Source organism: Erpetoichthys calabaricus, chromosome 3 (genome assembly GCF_900747795.2).
Source record: "Erpetoichthys calabaricus chromosome 3, fErpCal1.3, whole genome shotgun sequence".
Taxonomy (NCBI): Eukaryota; Metazoa; Chordata; class Cladistia; order Polypteriformes; family Polypteridae; genus Erpetoichthys; species Erpetoichthys calabaricus.
In genome coordinates, this window is record NC_041396.2 from 174,420,460 (window position 1) to 174,445,615 (window position 25,156).

At 37.8% G+C, this 25,156-nt stretch overlaps 1 protein-coding gene across 1 annotated transcript in view; it reads right to left on the reverse strand.

Moving 5' to 3' along the window:
* Positions 1-25,156, reverse strand: part of LOC114648483 (gamma-aminobutyric acid receptor subunit rho-2-like) — a 105,306-nt gene that overhangs the window by 13,568 nt on the left and 66,582 nt on the right. The window contains exons 4-7 of the mRNA XM_028797540.2: positions 18,258-18,481; positions 16,571-16,653; positions 697-837; positions 395-547 (exon numbers count right to left, since the gene is read on the reverse strand). Coding sequence (XP_028653373.1) covers positions 395-547; positions 697-837; positions 16,571-16,653; positions 18,258-18,481 — 601 coding nt within the window. The remainder of the gene's footprint in view (positions 1-394; positions 548-696; positions 838-16,570; positions 16,654-18,257; positions 18,482-25,156) is intronic.

Here is a 25,156-nt window from a genome sequence, read left to right on the forward strand (position 1 = left end):
ATAAAGAATTACAATACAGAACATGATGATGCATATTATACATACATATATATATATACATATATATATATATATATATACATATATATATATATATACATATATATATATATATATATACATATATATATATATATACATATATATATATATATATATACATATATATATATATATACATATATATATATATATACATATACATATATATATATATATACATATATATATATATATACATATACATATATATATATATATACATATATATATATATATACATATATATATATATATATATATATATATATATATATATATATATATATATATATATATATATATATATATATATGTATATACAGCATATATATATATTTTTTTTTGCACTTACCAAGCGATACTCTAGCTGGTACAGCCCTGCGGTCAATCCAAAATGATACCCACGATAACATAACCATTAAAGTTGCTGGGAAATAGGTTTGTAGCAGGAAGAAAAAAATGTGCCGCCGCAGTGTGAAGTTGATGTAAAGTCTATTATACCAGCCTGTTAGGGAAAAATGTGTAGTGAGCATACACACTTCTGCAAGATATGCTGTACAGTAGGCAATAAATATATAAAAAAACAGCAAACTATCCCAGAAAGTAGACATTTATAGCCTCACTAGGTATTTTATCCTTGGAAAATAACAATACCTGTACTACTGTAGAAAGCAAGCCGGGAAGTTGTATGAAACTTCTGTATAAGAAACTGAGACAAGGATATCCTTTCATCTGTTTTTAAAGACTCATCGCCATTTTTCCAGTAAAGCATCAGATCCTCATCTGTGTATGCATCTGTGGAAATTTTAAAATCAATCATTAGGCCTTTGGAATTATCATTAGTGGTAATTAAATTAACTGGCTTTACAACTTTACAATCTCTGTAAGCTGTATATTATATTCAAAGACACTCTCAAACTCACTACAATGATGAAACAGTTTGTGAAAACATTTAACCATTATCTGTTATTTGTGTAAAAGTTCTGGGAGAAAACATGAAAAGGGATGAACACTTAGGGGAAATCATTCATTTTTTTATCACTTTAATGTTGTGAAACCTGAAAAAGTAAATCTTTGGACAATGTCAGAACCTTCTTTTTTGTCGTTATTAATTTTATATGCATTGTTATACAATCAATAAACATGAGATAAATATGCACGTGTTTATCTTAACTGTGAGAAAACTATGATAAGCATAACTAAAGATAAAAGGAACAACTAATATCCATACACAACTGATAAGTAAATGTGAGGATAAATTTTACTTTTAAAATTTGAAGATTAACATAAAGTATACTGAAAGAAATAAATGTAAAAAAGGGATACAAACTTGTGTATTTTGAAAGATCTTCTATGCAGGAGCAGTCATTTAGATACTTAAGCAAGTAAGTACTATTACTCATTATGTTGGTTATCATGATTGAAAGAAGACATCCTTGGGACTTTGATAAGGCCTAACTGTTGTAGCTTCTATAAAAAGGAATACTCAATTTGTTGATGTTTTACAAGTACCTGTGGTTAAGACAATGTTGCCATGGAATCTGGAGGAGAAAATACCATATTGTCTATGGACAACAATGAACAAATGTATGCACGCCAACTTTCTTTTCTGAGATTTAGTTGGAGTTGGAAAGGAAAAAAATACTCTGGACCTTTAACTGCAAAAGTCAACCTTAGAAAAAGGCAGGATAGTTTCTTAAAAACAATGGTTCTTGTAATTTGTGAGTACCTGTGCACCTTTGGGGAAGAAACAGGTGTTATCTTGCTATATCCACCAGGATTTTGGGGACATGTCATATCTTGTGTGCAGTGGTGATGGACAGGTTGACAGATGAGATTAGAAAAGAGTCCCCGTGGACTATGATGTTTGCTGATGACATTGTGATCTGTAGCGCGAGTAGGAAGCAGGTTGAGGAGACCCTGGAGCAGTGGAGATATGCTCTAGTGAGGAGAGGAATGAAGGTCAGTAGGAACAAGACAGAATACATGTGTGTAAATGAGAGGGAGGTCAGTGGAATGATGAGGATGCAGGGAGTAGAGCTGGCAAAGGTGGATGAGTTTAAATACTTAGGATCAGCAGTACAGAGTAATGGGGAGTGTGGAAGAGAGATGAAAATGAGAGTGCAGGCAGGGTGGAATGGGTGGAGAAGTGTGTCAGGAGTAATTTGTGACATACAGATATAATAATAATAATAATACATTTTATTTATACAAGGCACCTTTCAGAGAACTCAAGGACACCGAACAAACAAACAAACAATAAATAAATAAATAAAAGACACAATTATAAACAACTTAAAACATTAGAAAATCTAAAAATTAAAACCAAACAAAACTACTATAATCAGAAGGAAAAAGAAAAAGCCATTTTAAACAGATGCGTTTTAAGTTTGCATTTGAAAAATTAATATGATTTGATGTTTCGGAGCTCCGCAGGTAATGAATTCCAGAGCTTGGGAGCAGAACGGCTGAAAGCTTTGCTCCCCATAGTGGTTAGACGGGCGGGAGGGACAGTCAGATGGGTGGAGGAAGAGGATCTAAGGTTATGGGATGGAATGGCAACATGAAGAAGGTCAGACAGATATGGAGGGGCGAGGTTATGGATGGCCTTAAATGTTAATAGCAGAATCTTAAAATCAGTACGAAACTTGATTGGGAGCCAATGAAGCTGCTGCATGACCGGAGTAATATGGTGAATAGATGGGGTTCGAGTGATGATACGTGCTGCAGAATTCTGGGCTAACTGAAGCTTATGAAGAGATTTATTAGGGAGACCAAAGAGGAGTGAATTGCAGTAGTTCAGCCAAGAAGTGACAAGACTGTGAACAAGAATGGCAGTGGTATGAGGAGTGAGGTAGGGGCGAATGCGACTAATATTACATAGGTGGAAGTAAGCAGACCGGGTGATGTTATTAATGTGACATTGGAAAGATAGAGTACTGTCGAGGATGACACCCAGACTCTTGACCTGAGATGATGGGGAAACAACAAAGTTATCAATAATAAGATAAAGATTATTGGTTTTGGATAATAATGATTTTGAACCAATGAGGAGAACCTCAGTTTTGTCACTGTTTAATTTAAGAAAATTCAAAGAAAACCAGGATTTAATTTCAGAAATGCAGTCAATAAGCGAGGGTGGTGGAAAAGAGGAGGTGGGTTTACCAGCAAGGTAGAGCTGGGTGTCATCAGCATAACAATGAAAATTAATGTTATATTTGCGAAAAATATTGCCAAAGGGAAGAAGGTAAATAATAAAAAGAAGAGGCCCCAGGACAGAGCCCTGGGGCACACCAGAAGTAACAGCAGTGGGTTGGGATGCGAATGTTTTAAGCTGAACAAACTGAGTGTGGCCTGAGAGGTAGGATCTAAACCAATCAAGTGGAGTGTGAGTAATGCCAATCAAAGATAATCTATTAAGGAGAGTGGTATGACAAATAGTATCAAAGGCCGCACTCAGATCAAGGAGGATGAGAATAGTGATTAGACCAGAGTCAGCAGCTATAAGGAGGTCATTGGTAATTTTAACAAGTGCCGTTTCTGTACTATGAAGAGGGCGAAAACCAGACTGGAACTTTTCGTATAGATTATTGTGACTTAAGTGGGTGTGAAGTTGGATAGCTACTATTTTTTCAAGAATTTTGGAGATAAAGGGCAAGTTAGAAATGGGGCAAAAATTATTGAAATTAGTAGGATCAGCACCAGGTTTTTTTAGTATTGGGGTTATAGCAGCAGTTTTAAAAGATGAGGGAATAATACCAGTAGTAAGAGAAGAGTGAATGATGGCAGAAATTAGAGGGACTAGAGAGGGGAGGCAGGCTTTAACCAGAACTGTAGGCAGGGGGTCTAGCTGACAAGTAGATGACTTGGATTTGCAGATGAGATCTGAGATTTTAGAGGAAGTGGGAAGCTGGAAAGAAGAGAAAGAGTGAATAGGCGAGTGCAGTTCAGAAGGAATACAGAGAGGATCTGGACCAAGGTGCTGATGTATCCTTTGGATTTTCTCATTGAAAAAAGACATAAGAGAATTACAGTAAGCAGTTGAGTAAAGGTGAGATGGTAAAGAGTCTGGAGGATGTCTAACATTATTAAGTAAAGAAAACAAAGACTTGGTGTTACCTATATTACAAGTAATTAACTGATTGTAATAATTAGATTTGGTTTGGGCTATACAATCCTTGTAATAGAGTAGATGATTTTTATACATCTCTTTGTGGACAAAGAGTCTGGATTTTTTAAACAGCCTTTCAAGTTGCTTGCCCTTAGCTTTCAGAAGCTGAAGTTCAGGCGTAAACCAGGGGGCAGAAAAAGAAAAAGAAACAGATCTGGTTTTTATCAGCAAGAGTGAAAGGGAAGGTCTACAGGACAGTAGTGAGACCAGCTATGTTATATGGGTTGGAGACGGTGGCACTGACCAGAAAGCAAGAGACAGAGCTGGAGGTGGCAGAGTTAAAGATGCTAAGATTTGCACTGGGTGTACGACTAGGATGGACAGGATTAGAAATGAGTACATTTGAGGATCAGCTCAGGTTGGACGGTTGGGAGACAAAGTCAGAGAGGCAAGATTGCGTTGGTTTGGACATGTGCAGAGGAGAGAGGCTCAGTATATTGGGAGAAGGATGCTAAGGATAGAGCTGCCAGGCAAGAGAAAAAGAGGAAGGCCAAAGTGAACGTTTATGGATGTGGTGAGAGAGGACATGCAGGTGATGGACATAACAGAGAAAGATGCAGAGGACAGAAAAATATGGAAGAAGATGATCCGCTGTGGCAACCCCTAATGGGAGTAGCCAAAATAAGAAGAATAAGAAGATCTGTTATATTTGTCTGTTATGCATTGAGGTTCTTTTTATTTTTTCATGGATATCCCTGGAATAGTAATCTTGGCAAAATTTTGTGGGTTTTAACACCCGAGGATTCAAATTCTGAAATCAGAAATCATGCTTTGCGCTTCAGTTCAGAAGTAATATATTTTTTTACCATCTTTTTTTCAACGTCATTGTTGTTTTGTGGATTGTGCTGCTATGCGGTGGGTAGCAGTGTCCATTTCCATGTGCATTTCCCATGAAGTACCAGGGGCCTCATGTATAAATGGTGCGTACACACAAGAATGTTGCGTATGAAAATTTCCACGCTAAAATCGCGATATATAAAACCAAAACTTGGCGTAAAGCCACACACATTTTCATGGTAGCTCCAACCCTGGCATACGCAAGTTCTCCGCTCGGTTTTGCAAACTGGCGGCACCCAGCATCAAAGCAGTGCTACTGTTCCTGTGTAGTTACCCTTTCTTTTTTAGATTCACCCCAACCCGGAACCAACGGGCTTTATTATATATACACTGAAACTAAATGGGGCGGCACGGTGGGTAGCACTGCTGCCTCGCAGTTGGAAGACCTGGGGACCTGGGTTTGCTTCCTGGGTCATCCCTGCGTGGAGTTTGCATGTTCTCCCCATGTCTGCGTGGGTTTCCTCCGGGCGCTCCAGTTTCCTCCCACAGTCCAAAGACATGCAGGTTAGGTGGACTGGCAATTCTAAATTGGCCCTAGTGTGTGCTTGGTGTGTGGGTGTGTTTGTGTGTGTCCTGCGGTGGGTTGGCACCCTGCCAACTAGGACAGCATTTTTTCACCTAAGAAACATAGCAAAAGTTAGACCTCTTATATCATCGAAAGATGCAGAGAAATTAGTTCATGCGTTTGTTTTCAGTCGGCTAGATTACTGTAATGCACTCCTCTCAGGACTACCCAAAAAAGACATCAATCGTTTGCAATTAGTGCAGAATGCAGCTGCTAGAATCCTTACCAGGAAAAGAAAATCCGAACACATTTCTTCAGTTTTGATGTCACTACACTGGTTACCTGTGTCATTCAGAATTGACTTTAAAATTCTGCTTATGGTTTATAAAGCTTTAAATAATCTCGCCCCGTCTTATATATCGGAATGTCTGACACCTTATATTCCAAATCGTAACCTCAGATCCTCAACTGAGTGTCTCCTTAGAATTCCAAGAGCAAAACTTAAAAGAAGTGGTGAGGTGGCCTACTGCTGTTATGCACCTAAAATCTGGAATAGCCTGCCAGTAGGAATTCGCCAGGCTAATACAGTGGAGCACTTTAAAAAACTACTGAAAACACATTACTTTAACATGGCCTTCTCATAACTTCACTGTAATTTAATCCTGATACTCTGTATATCCAATTCATTATAATAACTATTCATTCAAAATCTGTACTAACCCCTACTCTCTCTTCTGTTTCCTTTTCCGGTGTCCTGTTGGTGGTGGCGTGCGCCACCACCATCTACCCAAAGCACCATGATGATCCAACAATGATGGATGGATTAAAAGCCAGAAGTCTGTATGACCACCAGCATCAAGTGACTCTGTGAAAACCCGAACTACAAAGAGGACTATTTCATTTATGTTAGGTAGAATGCCCAGAGGGGACTGGGCGGTCTCGTGGCCTGGAACCCCTACAGATTTTATTTTTTTCTCCAGCCTTCTGGAGTTTTTTTTTGTTTTTTTCTGTCCACCCTAGCCATCGGACCTTACTCCTTTCTATGTTAACTAATGTTGTCTTAATTTAATTTCTTATTTGTCTATTATTTTTCTTTTCTTCATTATGTAAAGCACTTTGAGCTACTTTTTGTATGAAAATGTGCTATATAAATAAATATTGTTGTTGTTGTTGTTGCCTGGGATTGGTTCCTGCCTTGTGCCCTGTGCTGGCTGGGATTGGCTCCAGCAGACCCCCGTGACCCTGTGTTCGGATTCAGCAGGTTGGAAAATGGATGGATGGATGGATGAAACTAAATGCATATTGTTTATTAGTTTAAGTAATCTGATTGTAATTAACCTGTAACAATATAATCGTCCAGGGAATAGCCAAAGTATTTCAAATACCATAGCTGCTTTAGCATTGTTACTCTCACTGCACCTTCTTTTTCTTCTTTCAGCTGCTCCCGTTAGGGGTTGCCACAGCGGATCATCTTTTTCCATATTACTCTCACTGCACCACTCAGAGTATTTATATCGCTACATCTGAGTTGGGAATCACAGGTCTACAGCAGAGAATTATCTGTATACAGCATCAAGCACACGCTGCCTCAGCCATGCTGTCTATTGAACTGCTCTCACACAGCAAACTCTTCAAAGCCTTTCCTGTACGGACCTCGCGGTTCAGAAACAGTTTCATCCCAAGAACTATAAACGCACTCAATCAGTCCATCAAGTGCTCCTTGTTGGACTGTTTGTACTTATTAGTACAATTATCTCACTATAAACTTGTACTACAGTTATAATATTGCACAACCCGAGCCACTTTATAAAGCGTGTATTTACATATGATGATGATATCATTTTTAAGATGAAATGCAGCAAAATATGTTTATTATATTATACAAATAAAACTAACTTCATTTAAACAATTCTATATTGTTAATAATTAAACATGTTAGGACACAGTGCCGCAGCGCAAGTAAGGAGCTGGCGCTCCGTTCACGGATTGTTCCTGCCTCGCGCTGTATTCTTGCTGGTGCTAGCATGACACTGGATGGACAGATGGATAGAATAATTAAATATGTACTACAAAGATATTTCAATGTTCCTTAAAAGTTTTGAAGAATATGCGTTCTAAGCTTACAGATGGCTTAACGTCTATTACAGAGCTGATTGTATGGCGATTGGGTATTTGGAGAAAGAAAAGTAAGGACAGGAATTGGGGGTTAGTACGTTTGAAAGAGACTGTACTGCTACAATAAATTATTTCATCGAAGGTTGCACATGGTGCAGCAAGCATCTTGCGTGAGACATGAACAATCACTGCGCCACCGTGTTCCCATGTTTAATAACATGCTTTAACTCCTATCACCATGAAAATGATATCTCAGTATTTTAATTATTCAGAGAGCTGTAATATTACGGATGTAATGGATCCTGTGTCCTGTTGGAGGAAGAGAAAGCCCGGAAGCATGTAGTAATTCACACACATAGAGCACATAGAAGATCAAATACAAAACAAAGCATTTAACGTGCTACTTCAGTTATGATGGCATTTGAGAAACTCGTAAATTAAATGATTTTAAGATGAAGTTTATGATGTTCTACTTTAATGACAAAATAAACTACGTGATTAAAGTGGATATTTCAAGATTAAAGTTGACATTTCATGCTTTTTTCCCACTGTGTGCCTTTTTTTTCTCTGTACCCTAATAAGCTTTCATATGACCTTTTCACGGCGACTTTGATATCTGACAACTTCTTTTTTATTTCAGGCATTGTGCGACTTTGTGAACTTGAGCTTTCGAGTTTCTCCAACACGCTATGTCACTCGATCAACTTCCTTTTGTTGTTTATACCACTGTTTAAACCAACAAATAGTAAGTTTTTCCTTGCCTCCACTTGGTATTCACTGAAATTCTTCTATTTTCCCTTGTGCTTTTGCCATTGTCTTTTCACAGAAGGCTGAGCTTAAGGGCTATTTATATTGATTTGCATATTCAAAGAGGCATAATTCTGGGAGGAGCTGGGGCAGGACAGCAGGCGCATGCACATGTGTTACTTTTCACGCTGACTGGGATTTATGGAGCAGAACAACGTGGAAGTTGGCGTTCGCACAGATTTATGCATCTGGATTTTTTTGTGCGTACGAACATTTCCGCTTTTGTACTTACGCACGGTGTAATACATGAGGCCCCAGGACCGCACCACTTTTGACATTATCAATGTGCTGGTATAAACATCACTCTATAAGATTCACTTATATCTGAGACTGGACCAAACTTAGTATACTACTTTCTTTGAAATTTGATTACTGGTATTTTGAAACCAAGCTCTGCCTCTTGATTATGATTTTTGGTTTATGTATTTGGCTTTGGCATTTCTCTCTTTTTCACTTTCGGTTTTGACCAATGCTTTGCTCTTTGACTTGTTTTTTTCTCCTGATTATTACTCTTACTTTTAGACTGACTGTAACTTTTATAGTTAGTATAAAATATTTCCTAATGCATTTTTTAATTTTCCCTGTTACTTTGGAGTTTTGATCCTGTTTATATGTAATATTTCCTAGTTGCTTTCTGGTTCCAATGGTGTCATGTGAAGTACGTTGCTAATGCATGACTAATGCAGAGTTCATGTTATGGGAATTTTTGTAGCTATCATTTTGTTCAGGAAACTGCAAGGTTGCTGTTGATTTTTCATTCAATAAAGACAAAAAGCAAATGAAATGTATTACATTTTTGTGAAACATTACATTATGTGGGCAAAAATAAAGTGGGGCAACATAATACCACATCTGGATCTAATCAATATTTTGTTATTTTAAATTATGAAACAAGGCTAAAGGTCAGCATTACATCATAATTCACTGATTTCGAGTAACAAATTTATCCCTGAATATTCTCATTTGTGGGTGGCATTGTGGCACAGTGGTAGCACTGCTGCCTCGCAGTTAGGAGACCTGGGTTCACTTCCTGGGTCCTCCCTGTGTGGAGTTTGCATGTTTTCCCTGTGTCTGTGTGGGTTTCCTCCAGGTGCCCTGGTTTCCTCCCACAGTCCCAAGACATGCAGGTTAGGTGCATTGGCGATTCTAAATTGTCCGCTGGGTGTGTCTGTGTGCGCCCTGCGGTGGACTGGCGCCCTGCCCGGGGTTTGTTTCCTGCCTTGAGCCCTGTGTTAGCTGGGATTGGCTCCAGCAGACCCCAGTGATCCTGTAGTTAGGATATAGCAGGTTGGATAATGGATGGATGGATGGATAGATCTCTGTTACAGTGTTTCTGAAATGCTTACACTCTAAACCTGATTCGTAGAACAAAAATGTTACAGGCCAAATCTCAGCTATCAAATCAATCACTCTTTTGGCCAAACCTTAAACAATGCTCACCTAGTTAGACACAATTTGTGTAGCACATTCACTTTTTTTTTGCAAAAGTGTAAACACATTTCTCCTTATGTTTGCAGTCATTTTGCACTATTGAAAACAAGACCACAAAGGTTAAACACAACTAGCACAAGATATGATTCAAAATTGTTCACATATTTCTAAATATGTGAAGAAGTCAGTGTATGATAAGGATAGCAAATATAAGCCAGATGAGAGTGAAAGCACCATATGTGAGTCAAGTTTTGAGAACAGGAACAGATATCAACCTTCAGAGAGCCAGAGTAAGAATGTGTATAACAGGTAGTGGACAAGGAAGAAGAGGAACAAAAAAAGAAATCATTTTAGATGAAATACAAGCAACAGTCATAGATCATGTTCTTATTCATGGAATGACAATGAAGGAAACACGATAAAGAGTGTAACCCAGTTTGAGTAAATTCTCAGTCGCCTCCATAATCAGGACGTTTAGAGGAAAGAACAGGGACCTCATTTTTAAAACTTGTGTGGACCTGAGTATGAAACTATGCTCACACCGAAAAAAATTCAGATTTTTAAAACATGAAGAACACATATTTCTACATAATTCAACATCTATTAATCAGAATCACTTTATAAATATGTGTACATGAGCATGCCTAGAATATCTCCTTCAGGCAATGGACTTGGTCTTTGGTGACCTATTGTAGGTGTGGAGTCATAACAAGGTTGGATTTGGCACACCAGAGAATTATTGCCTTGCAAGGGAGAACATTGCCAGTGATGTAGATGAAATCCACTGGCTGTGTACAACCCACAGCAAAATGAATATTCTTCCTTAACTCTGACATGGTAACGCTTCACTGTTGTACAACATTTTACTGTGATATTCCTTTCGTTTGGATTTCTTTGTCTTTGTTCTTTGGATTTTATATTACTACAACATTTTTAGGAGTGCAAACATTATATATTGCTTACAGTATGCAGTTTTCTTTAGTTATAAACAAACATTATTGCTGAAGTATATATTTTTCTTTACTATTTTGGTGCAATAGACTTCCCAAGCTCAACAGGCAAATGACGATTTCCACAAAAAAACATTTTTCTCTAATGCCATGAACATTTTTGACTGGCAACATTTTCATGTAGTGGATAAGGAATGCTCAGCAGTGTTTGGTTTTGAGCAAAGATAAAGTGGTTTTGAGCCATTTTGCCAGACTGTGAGATGTTTTGAAGTTTTGGCCCCAACTTCCCTTTGGAGTAGCATATAGGATGAGCAGATGATAAAATAGTTGCAATGTTAAAAGTTGAAAGAGCTACTCTTCTCAAAGTTTTACATACAAATTAAAAATCTGCCAAATTATTGAACCAAATTATGCTGAAATTTCTCAGGAACTGAAACAATACCTAAAACTATTTACAGTAGCTTCTCCTGCTGATGTATCTGGCAATATTCAGCAAGAAGTTCAAAGAGGTTGGTTAAAGAAATATTCCACCCAAAAATAATATATTTTTTTATCTGTTACTTACCCCATGTTTTGTAGTGATGACCAAGAAAAAGTTTGAATCATTTTGTGAAGTCCAATATTTGCAGAATGCATTTTCGAAATAGTTAGAAAAAGAATTTACTTCATATACTTAAATGAAAAATGTTTGCAGTTGTAGTTTACAATATTTTAAAATCTAAGAATTCTATTCTCTTATGAGTAAATTTGATTAACCTCATTATTGTAACTATTATGAAAAAAGAGGTAGCAATTGATTAAATGAGCAGTAGTGTTGCCTACCATTCCTTATAGTTGCCATGTTGACAGAACACTTAAGTAACTTGCTTATGCTGTATTTTTAGACACATCCTAGCAGCATTCTGCCATGCTCATCAAATATGTCAGACTCAATTCTCTTGTTTCTGTAAAGGATAAGCTTGATATTTTTCTAGTTAAGGTATGTTTAAATCATATAGTTATTTTTTGTAGATGGTGTCTGCTTTTCACCTACTATGTGCTATTTTACATAGCCTGCAGAGCAAGATCCACGGCAACTGCAGCGAAGGTGGTGAACAGCGCATGTAAGAGTTTAATTGTACTTTAAACATATAGCAATAAATCTGAACTGATCATACTGCATTGCATTTTTAATAAAATCTTTAGAGTTTTGAAAGAGCCAAACCACCTGCACATTGTATTTCTGATAAGCACAATAAAAAACTCAGAAAATGAAAAAGGCAGAGTGTGCAATAGAGCACAACCACAATGGAATAGATTTAAGCCTCGCAAAACAATTATTGAATTTTTTTAACATATGATGAATTGCTCTTGCTGAGGATATGGTAATAAAAGAACTGGGGACATTTCTGAGTGAGTTTATTCTCTGACACTCACTGATACCAATCAATCTGTAAATACACAGCAACAATGTGCAAACTCCATGCAAACCCTAGCATTGTGAGGTAGGAGTGATAAGCTCTGTTCAGCCACTCTGCCTATGTAAAAACATATGTACTAAACTTAGTAAATTTCAGTTTAAATTAAATATATGCCTATACCATTGGTACTTTCCTTGTCACTTAATTGCAATATTTCTCTTGCTAGACTACCAAAGCACAAACGTGCATTTTCATACAGGCATCAGTGGCCAAAATCTTTGTGAAATAATTAAATAAACTTCCACATAGTGAAAGAATGTGACAATAGTGTGACTTTTTCCAATTATTATTGTCTAGTTGTGTAGAGAACAGATAAAGTAATTCACATCTGGGCAATGACTAAATCTAAGCCCCTGGAGATGAAAGGATGCCATGGAGGTAGGGAATCAGCAAAGAGAAATCCACCCGTGGTTTACTTTTAAAATGCCTGAATCTTACAAACATGTTCTAATTTTTGCTTTTTTTCCTTCCTAAAACAACATGGATATGGGATTTGCAATATTTGTGTAATCATGCTAGTTCCTTTGTCATCAATTTGCAGACTCCGGTCAGTGACCAGACCCAAAAAAAATTTACACGAACCACAAGGCATTTTTGAAAGTCAGAAACAAGATATTTTAAAAAGCATAGTTTTGACACTACACTTGGAGCAACAATTCTTTTACATCCTAACATCATGCAAATGAGTGTTTACTTAGGAAAGTGTGGACTTTGGGACAACACAAAAGCCATTCAGTGACGGGCGAATGATTATGGAGTATACAAATACAGTTGTACAGATGTTCAAAGAAGGTAACCAAATAGATGAGCTCAAAGAACAAAAATCGGGCACAGTCCACTGTCAGCTCAAACAGCAATGAGATGATGGAAATTACAACTTGATACAGCCATTCACAGTGCACAATGCCTTCCCTTAGCTATTGAGGAGTCAACTGATAATGTCCAGCTTCTGGTATATGTGAGACTTCCCCACTAAGAAACAAAAGTAATTTTGTGAGGATCTATGAAGAATGACAGAACCTGAAACACACACAGGCGGAGAGAACATATAAATTGCCCTAAAATACATGCTGAGAAGGAAAGAACTAATAATATAGGTTATATAATAATAGGTTTCAATCACAACAGATGGGGCTCCTGCTGTAATAAGATGGGCAAGGTGACCTGTGTCACAGGTGAATTAGGGCCATCTTGATTTTATCTCTTATCAGTGTAAAATATCAGGGCATCTTATCAAGGTATCATCATCTTATCAGCACAGCTTGCTGAGAGAACTTCCAAAAAAGTTGATGCAAAGGCAAATAATGTCATAAAGAAGATAACTGAAAATTTCCAGGATTGTTTTGAAGGCTTCACTCTTAGACAACAGGTTCTCCTGTTTATTCAGGATCCATTCCTCATCATGGTGTTGGTGGTGTGCTGGTATTCCCAGGAGTAGGTGTTTCATCTCACAGTACACCCTGGATATCATCGAGAGGAGTCGCAGCACATGGCTGGATTGCAGCTCCAGTTTGTACCAGGAATTGAGAAAGATGGCTGCAAGGGCTCTCAGGGCAGATAAGGACACATTTGTTAGAGGAATCTGTGAGCAAGTGGCACACTTTCTATGGCCTAGTGTCCCACGTCCTGCTTACAGAGGAATCAAAGCATTAAGGAGAGTCTCAGTCAAGGCGGGTGATGGAACAGTCCTTACGGATGATGCTGCAATTGTGACCCGCTGGGCTGGCTACTTTGAGCAGCTGTTTAAAGCTGGTCCTCCAGGTAGGACGTTGGATATCTCTGGGTTCACAGTTCTTGAGGCTAATCCTCCAATTAGCTGTGAAATACCCAATCTCGGTTGATCAAGCTGCCCTAAGGGACATCCTGAGACTTTGCGGGATCCCCCCAGAATTACTGGATGTCATGGCTGGCCTGTACACTGGTACTGTGAGTGCTGTGCAGAGTGGAGGCAGAACCTCTGCATTTTTTAAAGATGAGGTTCTAGGGTTTGTCAGGGGTATGTTCTTTCATCCACTCTTTTCAATGCAGGGTCGTGGGGTCCAGCAGCTGTAGGGCATCTGTTGGTAAAAAAAGATTCACTGATTTTGACTTTGCTGATAATGCTGTGATCTTCGCAAAGTCAATAGAGGCTCTGATTGTGGCTCTCAAGAGACTGAACGAGGAGTCTGAGTGTCTGGGCTTGTAAGTGTCCTGGATAAAAACCAAGATCCAGGCCTTTAATGACCTCTTGGGCACAGCCATAAGCAGAGGAGAGGTTTGCTTATCTCAACAGCAACATTCATGTCTGTGGTGACTCTTCTTGTGAAATCAGTAGATGGACTGGGAGAGCATGGGAAGTCATGAGGTTGCTGAAAAGTCATGTATGGCACTCCCCATAACTTAGCAAAGGGACGAAGGTCCAAGCCTTTAGAGTCCTGGTGCTTCCTGTTTTGCTATATGGTTGCGAGACATGGATGTTATCCAGTGACCTGAGACGAAGACTGGACTCCTTTGGTACTGTGACTCTTTGGAGAATGCTTGGGTGTCACTGGTTTGACTTTGTGTCAAATGAGCGGTTGCTCATGGAGTCCTGAATGAGGCACATTACCTGAGGGAACGTCAGTTACAGCACTACAGCCATGTGGCATGATTCCCCGAGGGTGATTCTGGCTTGCAGTATCCTCATTGTTAAGGACCTGAATGGCTGGACCAGGCCAAAGGGACGGCCACGTAACACCTGGCTGTGGCAGATAGAAGGTCATATATGGAGGGTGCGACTGGACCATGTGTCTGCCTGGGGGGTTCCCAAACAGGATCCCATGCTGTTTCATTGTCTGGTGGGGACAGCAACGTGCTATACCAGTGCATGCTCCCCAACCTGACCTGACCATCAAAGATGTTGTGGAATTTTCTGGGGAGACTAAAGAGACCTTCAAGAGTATGTATGTGGGGTCTTTTTTGATGGACGTGACTATTTTACAAGTCAATATGGCATTAACAGAACGGATTTTAGTTTTATTACCAGCCTATTTCTGCATACTAACAGTGGCATATAATGATTTTCCTGCTCTAGCCAAAGTGTCAGTACACATCTTGAATATATTTGAATATATTTGGATCCACATATATTTGTGGGGCTATATTGAATATCATCAACACCAGTGATCATCTTACACATGTTTTGAGAGTTCCACCGTCTCCATTCTTGACAAGATTTAAAATATTTGCCTGAAAAACTAAAGCTTATTTTTCTCTCTGAATGAGATAAATAGCAGAAAGACAAAAGGGAGAAGACTTCAGAGGGATTTATAGGCTAAGTAAGGTAATTCAGTGTTATTTTTGTTTACTTTTTAATAAGCACTCATTGTTTTTGAGATATCAAATCTGTCATGCCATCAGTATTGTGCCTTAGCTCTGCTTTCAACATACTCAGTATTAATCAGGATACTACAATTCTAAGCATTCTGAAAAAAACTATTTACAGTATTTCTTGTTACTTTCTTCTCATTTAATTTTCACGAAAGTAATCTTGGAAAAATAACAAGTGTTCACATTAAAAATGCAGAACTATAGCAACTTTCACATGGTGTGTAATAGTCTGATAACAAGTACTGTATATAGGTTTTGGCATTCATTTTTAAGATTGTTAGATATACTGATTGTTCAGAGCTCTGCTGTAAAGGAAATTTGCGAGTGTGGACCTCCTGGAATTTTAATTAAATACCCCTGGGCTTGTGGAAGTAGGAATTTCATTACAGTAAATTTGAAAAATGAATGTGAACTTGAATTGTAACCTACCCCTGATTCTCTTTTTCAATGCATGTTTATTAGTATTGTCGTATTCCTAAACAATACTAACTAGTTTTGGTTTTTGATGTTTCAAATGGTGAAATGTTTCCTGACATTTTAAAGCTTCCCTGGATAAAGATATCTGCTAACACATACACACACATCCACACACACCACCCACCCACATATATATAAACAGCATATAATATTTGAAATAAAACATTATAAAAGCCACAGTGAGCCTAGACCTTATTATGACCATGTTAAATTTGAAGAGAGTTCAAGAAACTATAAAATAACAGAAAAAAAACTTTTTAATTCTTTTAAGTTTTGAAGGAAACAACAAAAAGTCATTCTTTTAAAAACATCTCATTAAATACATAAAAGTAACTTAACAATTTCATTGGTATTATGAAATTATGCAGATTTTTTATTGAAAAAAGAATAATACAACGTATAGGAAAAATACAACTACTGTACTTACAGCTTTCTAACTCCAAAGAACAGGTCTGGGAGTCGAGCGGAAAGCGGCTGAAGTCCATATTACACATGGCAGTCACGGTAACCCTGCACATTAAGGAGAAAAAATGTCTGTAGAACATTTTGCTGGAACTTTGCTTACTAATACACTATGTCACTGGTACATATATGGTTAACTTCATTAGTAAACCAAATATGGCTATTTTACTTTCAGCCTGTATAGTGGCTATTTGTAAGATTTGATATGGAACAGTTACACTGGTGTTCTTTATGCAGAGTTAATATCAGAGCAGGCAGATGCTTGCTTTAATGCTGAGGTACCATGACACTAGAGCTGCTGGCTTTGTTAATCATTGACAAAGTAATTATAAATAGAATTATTTGGTTAAGAATAAATTAGTAATAAATAATGAGGTAATCCTTCTTTGAAGGCATTGCTGGAATTGTAATTGCAGGTTACCATCCTGTTAAAGAAGATTTTTGAGGAATGGAAAGAGGGATACAGCAAGTATATGAACTACCACAAGTCTACAGATGTCAGCTCTGATTTAGAATTAAAATAAAGAAATTTGCCAGAGCCCACTGAGCTGAAAGTAAGAGACTAAAAGTTCACTTGATGAATGAAAGTTCCATAGACTGTATAGGACTTTGAAGATCAATTTTATTAGAAAGATGACTATTTTCAATGCTTCATGCACCATAAGTATGTGTCATGAGAACTAGGAGTATAAATATTAACATTTCTTTAAGCGTGACATCGAAGAGCAATATCTCACTGCAGTCACCTCAAATAATACAAGCTCTACGGCAATCATTTAAATATTTCACAGTATCCGGGAGGTCAACAATTATGGACAGGTAATCTAATTATATATTAAGTATATCAAGAGTGTATAGCAAAAGTGTCATTTGCCAATCTGAAGAGAGTAATGAGTTTAGCCATTTTAGAGAAACAGATAACAGCAAAGACACACAAAAATAAAAATGTTAGTCAGTTAAGACAGCCACCAGTAACAGAAGAAATAAGCAATCTGGCTGCTAGTCAATTGTATTACAATGACACTTATAAATAAAGAAGATTAGCCTTTGTAATGGTGATTGTTGAATCTGATTTACACTGAAAGAGAACATAATCAAACTATGCTTGATTGTGAAAATGCTGAACAAAAAGGTTCCTAAATGTCTTCATCACATCGTTTACAAGTTATATACTTACATATGCATCAAAATAGTAACTGGCAAAGATTTGGAATTGCCTAAAATGGATTAGCGGTCTTTGTTAAAGGAATTATTTAATGTATCTCAACAACTGATTAGAGTGTATTTATATAGAAACTTTTGAAGAGTCCTTCATGTCAATGCAATCAGAACAAATTATGTAAAATATAGTGCTTTACATACCACAATAATGATAATAGTTCCCTGTTTACTATCTCATGAAGCTCAGAAATTATTGTATGATAATAACTACTACAGCTGTGGTTCTGCAAGTGAAGGTCTGCAATCTCTGTCCTTCCCACGTTCTCTTTAGAAATATGAAAATAGTTCCATGACATTAAACTTTTGCAAGTTACACACTGAATTGAAAAGGCATTCAATAAAGCAATGTAGTAAACTGGCTTTTATGTGTCATAATTTGATAAAAGAACTCACGCAATGACATGATTTGCAGCAAAACAAAAAAAAATTACCTCAGGCTATAGAGAACATGGCCATCTGGGAACACTCGTAGCATTATGTTATCAGTTGTGGTGTCATGGATAAAGGACCTCTTAGAATGGACAAAAAAGACATCAGGGACCCAGATCTTCTTGACAAGCCTTCCATCAAAGGTCATGCTTTTGTTAGTGGTGCTTGGAAAGGACAAGCGCTCATCTTTCCAGTAATGCCTCAGGTAAAGTGTCATGGTGAAATCCTGCATTAAGAGATCTCAGCTTGTTAATCACTTTATTTTTCTCTAGTCTTGTTGACAGTATTGCATATAACACATCAGTGCACTGGAAAGTCAGAAAAATAATTAAAGAATGAGAAAGACAGAGAATAGTAAAGCAGAAAAAATTACCTGAGACTTCACAAACAAGACAGCAAAATGCTATGTGGTCGTAATCTGCCTCAGGATGGTTTAGAAAACTATCTAATATGTCCTTTAAAGTTATAATGTATGTGTGTAAACCTGAGTATAAAACAAAGCTGTATGGAAACCTTTGACTTGATTTATCAAATTAGTACACACAATCAAATTTGGCTGTATTCCCTGTTAAGGTATAATAAAATGCAGCGACCACAGATAATAACTGCAAGTATATTTGCCCCATACTGTACATATCAAAAAATTCCTGTTAAACTACCCCTCTGCACATACACTCTGTTGTTGTTCAACATGAAAAAAGGGAAAGTACAATAGTGAAGAAAAAAATTCAGATTTTAGAGTGTCACAAACAAATCCTCATCAAAATATATAGCCTAGAGTGCATGTTTTATTTTCAAGTGTAAGCAGCTTGAAAATACAGTAAACGCATACTTCCTTTTTCCATTTAATTTTTAACATGTATTAATTATACCCTGTTGAGAGATGTAGTGTCAGGCTTTTAAAACAGATTTTACATTTATATAAACAATAAAAATAAACTATAACTGTAAAATATAGTATATATATTGTCACTGAATAGTATTAAAATCTATAGGCAATTCCTTTTTTGTTGGGCTTTGTGCAGAGCAAGAAGTGCCATTACTGCAGTAAATGCCTCTTCACTATTGGGTTCCTTAAACTTTCTTTATACACTATGTAGATGCCACAGGGGCTGGACGGACATCCCGGTCAGAAGAGGGGATGGTTCCTTACCTTCCTTACAGGAGGCTCTTAACAGGCAGTTGGGCATCCCAGCTGGGGAGGAGAAAGGGATCCGACTCAGGAGGAAGGACTGGAAGAAATGGACAGACAGTCCATTGACTAGGAAAGATGCTGCTGGGGGCTTTTTTCTCCCCCAGCACACTAGATGGCAGCAGCCCCGGATATCCGTGCCCAGTGGGAAGTCAGCAGGGCATGCCGGGAAATGTAGTTCAGCAGGGCAGCCCTTCTGGGGTCAGTGGATGCTGCGAGAGGGAGCTGCAGGGAGACAAGCTCCTTGTTACAATGGACTTCCATGTGACTTGAATGTGGTTCCATTGGGTCTGTAATAAAAGGGTCCACACTCCCTTATCCAGTTGAGTCGGAGCTGGGAGTTAGAGAAGCAACACTTGACTATAGGAGGGTAGTGTGGTGGTGAGAGAATTAAGGAGAGAGAGAAAACTTGTTTATTTTGTGCTTGTGATACTTGGTGGAGGTGAAGTGAATTAACCTTCCATTATTTGAACCTGGGACTCTTTGTGTGTTTCTGTTTGGGGCATGCTGATGCCCCAGTATCCTTCACAAATGTTAGCACTGCGGTTGCCATTGCTCTTTGCTTAGTCACTTTAATGTTTATTGTTACTACTGTTGCTTACTGAAAACAATATCATAAATAGAATATATATGATGTTTTCTGATTTGGTAAGTCCCATATATGATTTTTTTTTTATTCTGTAGCTGTTTTATCTAGTTTAAAACACATACATTTATGTACAATACATTCAAAATCTACAATCATGTAATTCTAACAACCTATGTATGCAAATATTTTCAAAAGAAATTGTCAGGAATCAACTTTGATAAAAAAAAAAAAACAAAAGTGTGCTTCCGTGCCTCATTTGTATGTAGTAACTGTAGCGAGTGATGACTCTAAACCTTACCAGAGAAAATCTAATGGGCTCACTATAACGTGATCTGCAAAGGTCTGCTTCACCTCTCAGGCCCCTATGAAGCTGGCCCTCACAGTTTTCTGCCTTTATATGATGTTTATGGGTTAGTGTAAGTGGGAACACCCAAAGCAATTTAAAGCTTCCAGCAGCAGATAACTTAGATGGGTAAGTACTAGTTTTCATAATTTAGACATTTTCTGTATTTCATGTTTTAACTTTTTTACTTATTATGTGAAGTCAAGCAAAATAACTCCTTTTATTGGCTAACTAAAAAGATTACAATATGCAAACTTTCAAGACAACTCAGGACCCTGGTTACCTCAAAAGCTTGCATATTGTAATCTTTTTAGTTAGCCAATAAACAGTGTAGTTTTGCTCAACTTCTCGTTACATCCATAATGGTTAACGTGGTGCAATGCCCTAGTATTATTATTATTATTACTACTTATTATGTTTTACAGTTTAAAATACACTGGAATTAATCCAAGTTTTGGGGACGTTTTAGTTTCTACAAACTGGTGCTCTCAGTGCCAGCAGTGACACTTTCAACTCTCTTGAAGAAATGTGCCAATTTAGAAGCCATTATGTGGATCAAATCATGCTGTACAGTCAGTCAGTTACTCAGACATTTTCTAACCAACTTAGTCCTGAACAGGATCATGGGGGCCTGCTGGAGCCTATCCCACAACTTGTTCATACTGATAATTGCATAAATGGAGGTATATATTACTGGCCTGTACTCAGGTCTTAATGGAAAATCATTTGGTGAACAATGAATGGTCTACTGTATACTCTTGAATCACGAAAAGATCAAAACTACCTGTTATTTCCAGCTTAAATGTCAGTCTTTGTCTTAACAAATCTTTGCTTTTCACACATTCTCCATCTTTTACAGGTACTTGCAGCTCTACTATGCTTCTATAGATCTGCTGACTGCTCATGGCTTCCCTGGCAATGCTTACTTAAGGATTAACAAGCCCACAGAGTGCAGTTTAAACTTTATGAATCCACTTTCTCCAGTACAGACTGATGAAGCCTATGTTGGTAGCAAAGGACAGAAAGCAATCTATCACAATCACAACCCTCATGCACACCGCTGCCCTCCCCCATCCCCAAAGCTCACTTAGACTGGGTAATTCTAGAGTTGTACCTTAGCTTTGGGATATGCTCAAAGCATCTTAGTCTATTTCTCCCAGTACAATACCTATTACTTCCACATCAGGTCTTTCTCTTAACTCAACATTCATCCACTTCTCACTCCGTGACATTCCTCAAAATTATCTGGGGCCTCATGCTTAAACGGTGCGTACGCACAGAAATGTTGCGTACAAATGTTTCCACGCTCAAATCGCGATGTATAAAACCTAAACTTGGCGTAAAGCCATGCACATTTCCATGGTACCTCATACCCTGGCGTATGCAATTTCTCCGCTCGGTTTTGCAGACTGGCGGCACCCAGCGTCAAAGCAGTGCTACTGTTCCTGTGTGGTTATCCTTTCTTTCTTAGACCCACATTCCTGACGCGGCTTTATAAATACACTGAAATTAACTGCATATTGTTTATTAGTGTAATGCATCTGATTGTAATTAACCTGTAGCAATATAATGGTCCTGGGAATAGCCATAATATTCCAAATACCATAACTGCTTTAGCATTGTTACTCTCACTGCATCTTCTTCTTCTTTCAGCTGCTCCCTTTAAGGGTTGCCACAGCGGATCATCTTTTTCCATACTACTCTCACTGCGCCACTCAGAGTATTTATATCACTGTATCTGAGTGGGGAATCACAGCAGCAGCTGATCGGAAAGAGAATTATCGGTATACAGTTTCAAGCACACGCTGCCTCAGCCACGGCAAAACACGTCAAAGCCTTTCCTGTACGGACCTCGCATTTCAGAAATAGTTTCATCCCAAAAACTATAAACGCACTCAATCAAGTGTTCCTTGTAGAACTATTTGTACTTATAAGTACAATTACCCTACTGTAAACTTGCACTAGAGTTATAATATTGCACAACCTGCGCCACTTTATAAAACGCGTATGATGACGATACTTAATTTAATTTCACTATGATGACTTAATTTAAATAATCTGTATTGTTAATAATTAAACATGTGAGGACACGGTGCCGCAGCTCTAGCTAGTTCACAGATAGCTCCTGCCTTGCGCTGTATTATTGCTGGTGCTGACGCGACACTGGAAGGATAGACGGATAGAATAATTAAACATGTACTATGAAGATATTTCAATGTTCCTTAAAAGTTTTGAAGAATCGGCGTTCTAAGCTTACAGATGGCTTAACGTCTATTACAGAGCTGATTGTGTGGCGAATGGGTATTTGGAGAAAGAAAAGTAAGGACAGGAATTGGAGGTTAGTACGTTTGAAAGAGACAGTACTTGTGTAATAAATTATTTCATCGAAGGTCACGCATGGCACAGCAAGCCTCTTGCGTGACATATGAACAATCACTGCGCCACCGTGTTCCCATGTTTAATAACATGTTTTCATTCCTATCATCATGAAAAAGATATCACGTATACATCTCAGTATTTTAATTATTCAGAGAGCTGTAATATCACGAATGTAATGGATTCTGTGTCCTGTTGGAGAAAGAGAGAGAACGGAAGCACGTAGTAATTCACACACATAGAGCACATAGAAGATCAAACACAGAACAAAGCATTTAACGTGCTACTTTAGTTACAATGGGATTTGAGAAACTAGTAAAATAAACGATTTTAAGATTAAGTTCATGATGTTCTACTTTAATGACAAAATAAACTACGTGATTAAAGTGGAAATTTCGAGATTAAAGTTGACATTTCGTGCTTTTTTCCCACTGTGTGCCTATTTTTTTTCTCTGTACCCTAATAAGCTTTCATATGACACTCAGACAGTCCGCTACGAGTCGCCTTTTCACGCAGACTTTGATATGTGACAACTTCTTTTTTATTTCGGGCACTGTGCGACTTTGTGAACTTGAGCTTTTGAGTTTCTCCGACGCTATGTCACTCGATCAACTTTCTTTTGTTGATTATACCACTGTTTAAACCAACAAATAGTACGTTTTTCCTTTGCCTCCACTTGGTATTCGCTGAAATTCTTATATTTTCTCCCGTGCTTTTCCCATTGTCTTTTCACAGAAGGCTATTTATATCGATTTGCATATTCAAAGAGGCATAATTCTAGGAGGAGTTGGGGCGGGACAGAAGACGCGTGCACGTGCGTTACTTTTCACGCTGATCGGGATTTACAGTATGTAGTGGAAGAACGTGAAAATTTGCGTAAGCACAGATTCCTGCATCTGGATTTTTCTGTGCGTACGCACATTCCCGTTTTTGTGCTTACGCCATGTTATAGTGTGAGTTCTATGCATGGCGTTATACATGAGGACCCTGATCATTCACATGTGTATTCTTTCAAGCATTGCTTTAGGCTCTAATTTCACCATTCATGTCTCACTCCCATACAGAACACTTCTCTTTACATAGCTTACATAAACATTACCTTTTAGTACTAGAGAGGCTAATTTAGAAGTCAGAATGAGGGACAGCTTTTGCAGATTTTTACATGCAATTATGATACTGCTTACCACTGCTGTGTCTGAACCTTGGTCTGCATTCAAAATGGCACCCATGCAGCACAGCTTCCCTACTGTTTTCATAACAATTCAATTACTGTTACCTAAATTTACACATACTAAACAAGTATTCCGCACTCGTCTCACAAACTTTTCTACAAACAAATATTGCCTTTGACACTTGTAGACTTCCCTTCACCCCTTTATACCTTTTATGCACACATTTTTAACAAACCCTGTATTCTAAAAAGTCTCTCCTAATACCTCCACTGCATACGCCATGCAGCTCTTCCACATCTTGGCCCTTTGCCTTCAACCATCACCTTGTTTTTTCCTGCATTTACCTTGAGGCATTCCACTTCCAAAATAGCTTTCCATTTCAGCATCTTTTCCTTCATTCATTTCTGTAACCCAAACCAATACCAATGGAATACAAAAGCTCCAATGAAAATACTTTATTCACTTCTCTGGTCACACCTTATCTCACTATCATGAAAAGAAACAAACTCAAAACAGACACAGGTACAGTCCTACTATCACTTCAAAACTTTGACCATTGTCATTCTCTGTCCTGACCACCGTTTTAAGCATCCTCACACTCTGCTATCACCACAGACACTAACAATTCTTCAACACCCACCTTAACTCTCTCAATGCCCATCTCACCACCTCTAATGGCACTCTATCAGATGCCTTCTCCATATCTATAAATGCAATATGCAGCTTCTTTCCCTCGACACTTAAGCTTTTCTTATATTTGACTAACAGCAAACATCACATCTATTGTTCCCATCCAGGGAATGAAACCAAACAGGATCTTGCTAATTTTCAAATGATCCTGTGGTCTTTTTTACCAGAAATTTATCGACCATTATCATTACTTGATTCAAAAGTGGATTTCATTTGAACAGGAAATCACAAACTGCTAAATACAGTGCATCCGGAAAGTATTCACAGCGCATCACTTTTTCCACATTTTGTTATGTTACAGCCTTATTCCAAAATGGATTAAATTCATTTTTTTCCTCAGAATTCTACATACAACAACCCATAATGACAATGTGAAAAAAGTTTACTTGAGGTTTTTGCAAATTTATTAAAAATGAAAAAATTGAGAAAGCACATGTACATAAGTATTCACAGCCTTTGCCGTGAAGCTCGAAATTGAGCTCAGGTGCATCCGGTTTCCCCTGATCATCCTTGAGATGTTTCTGCAGCTTAATTGGAGT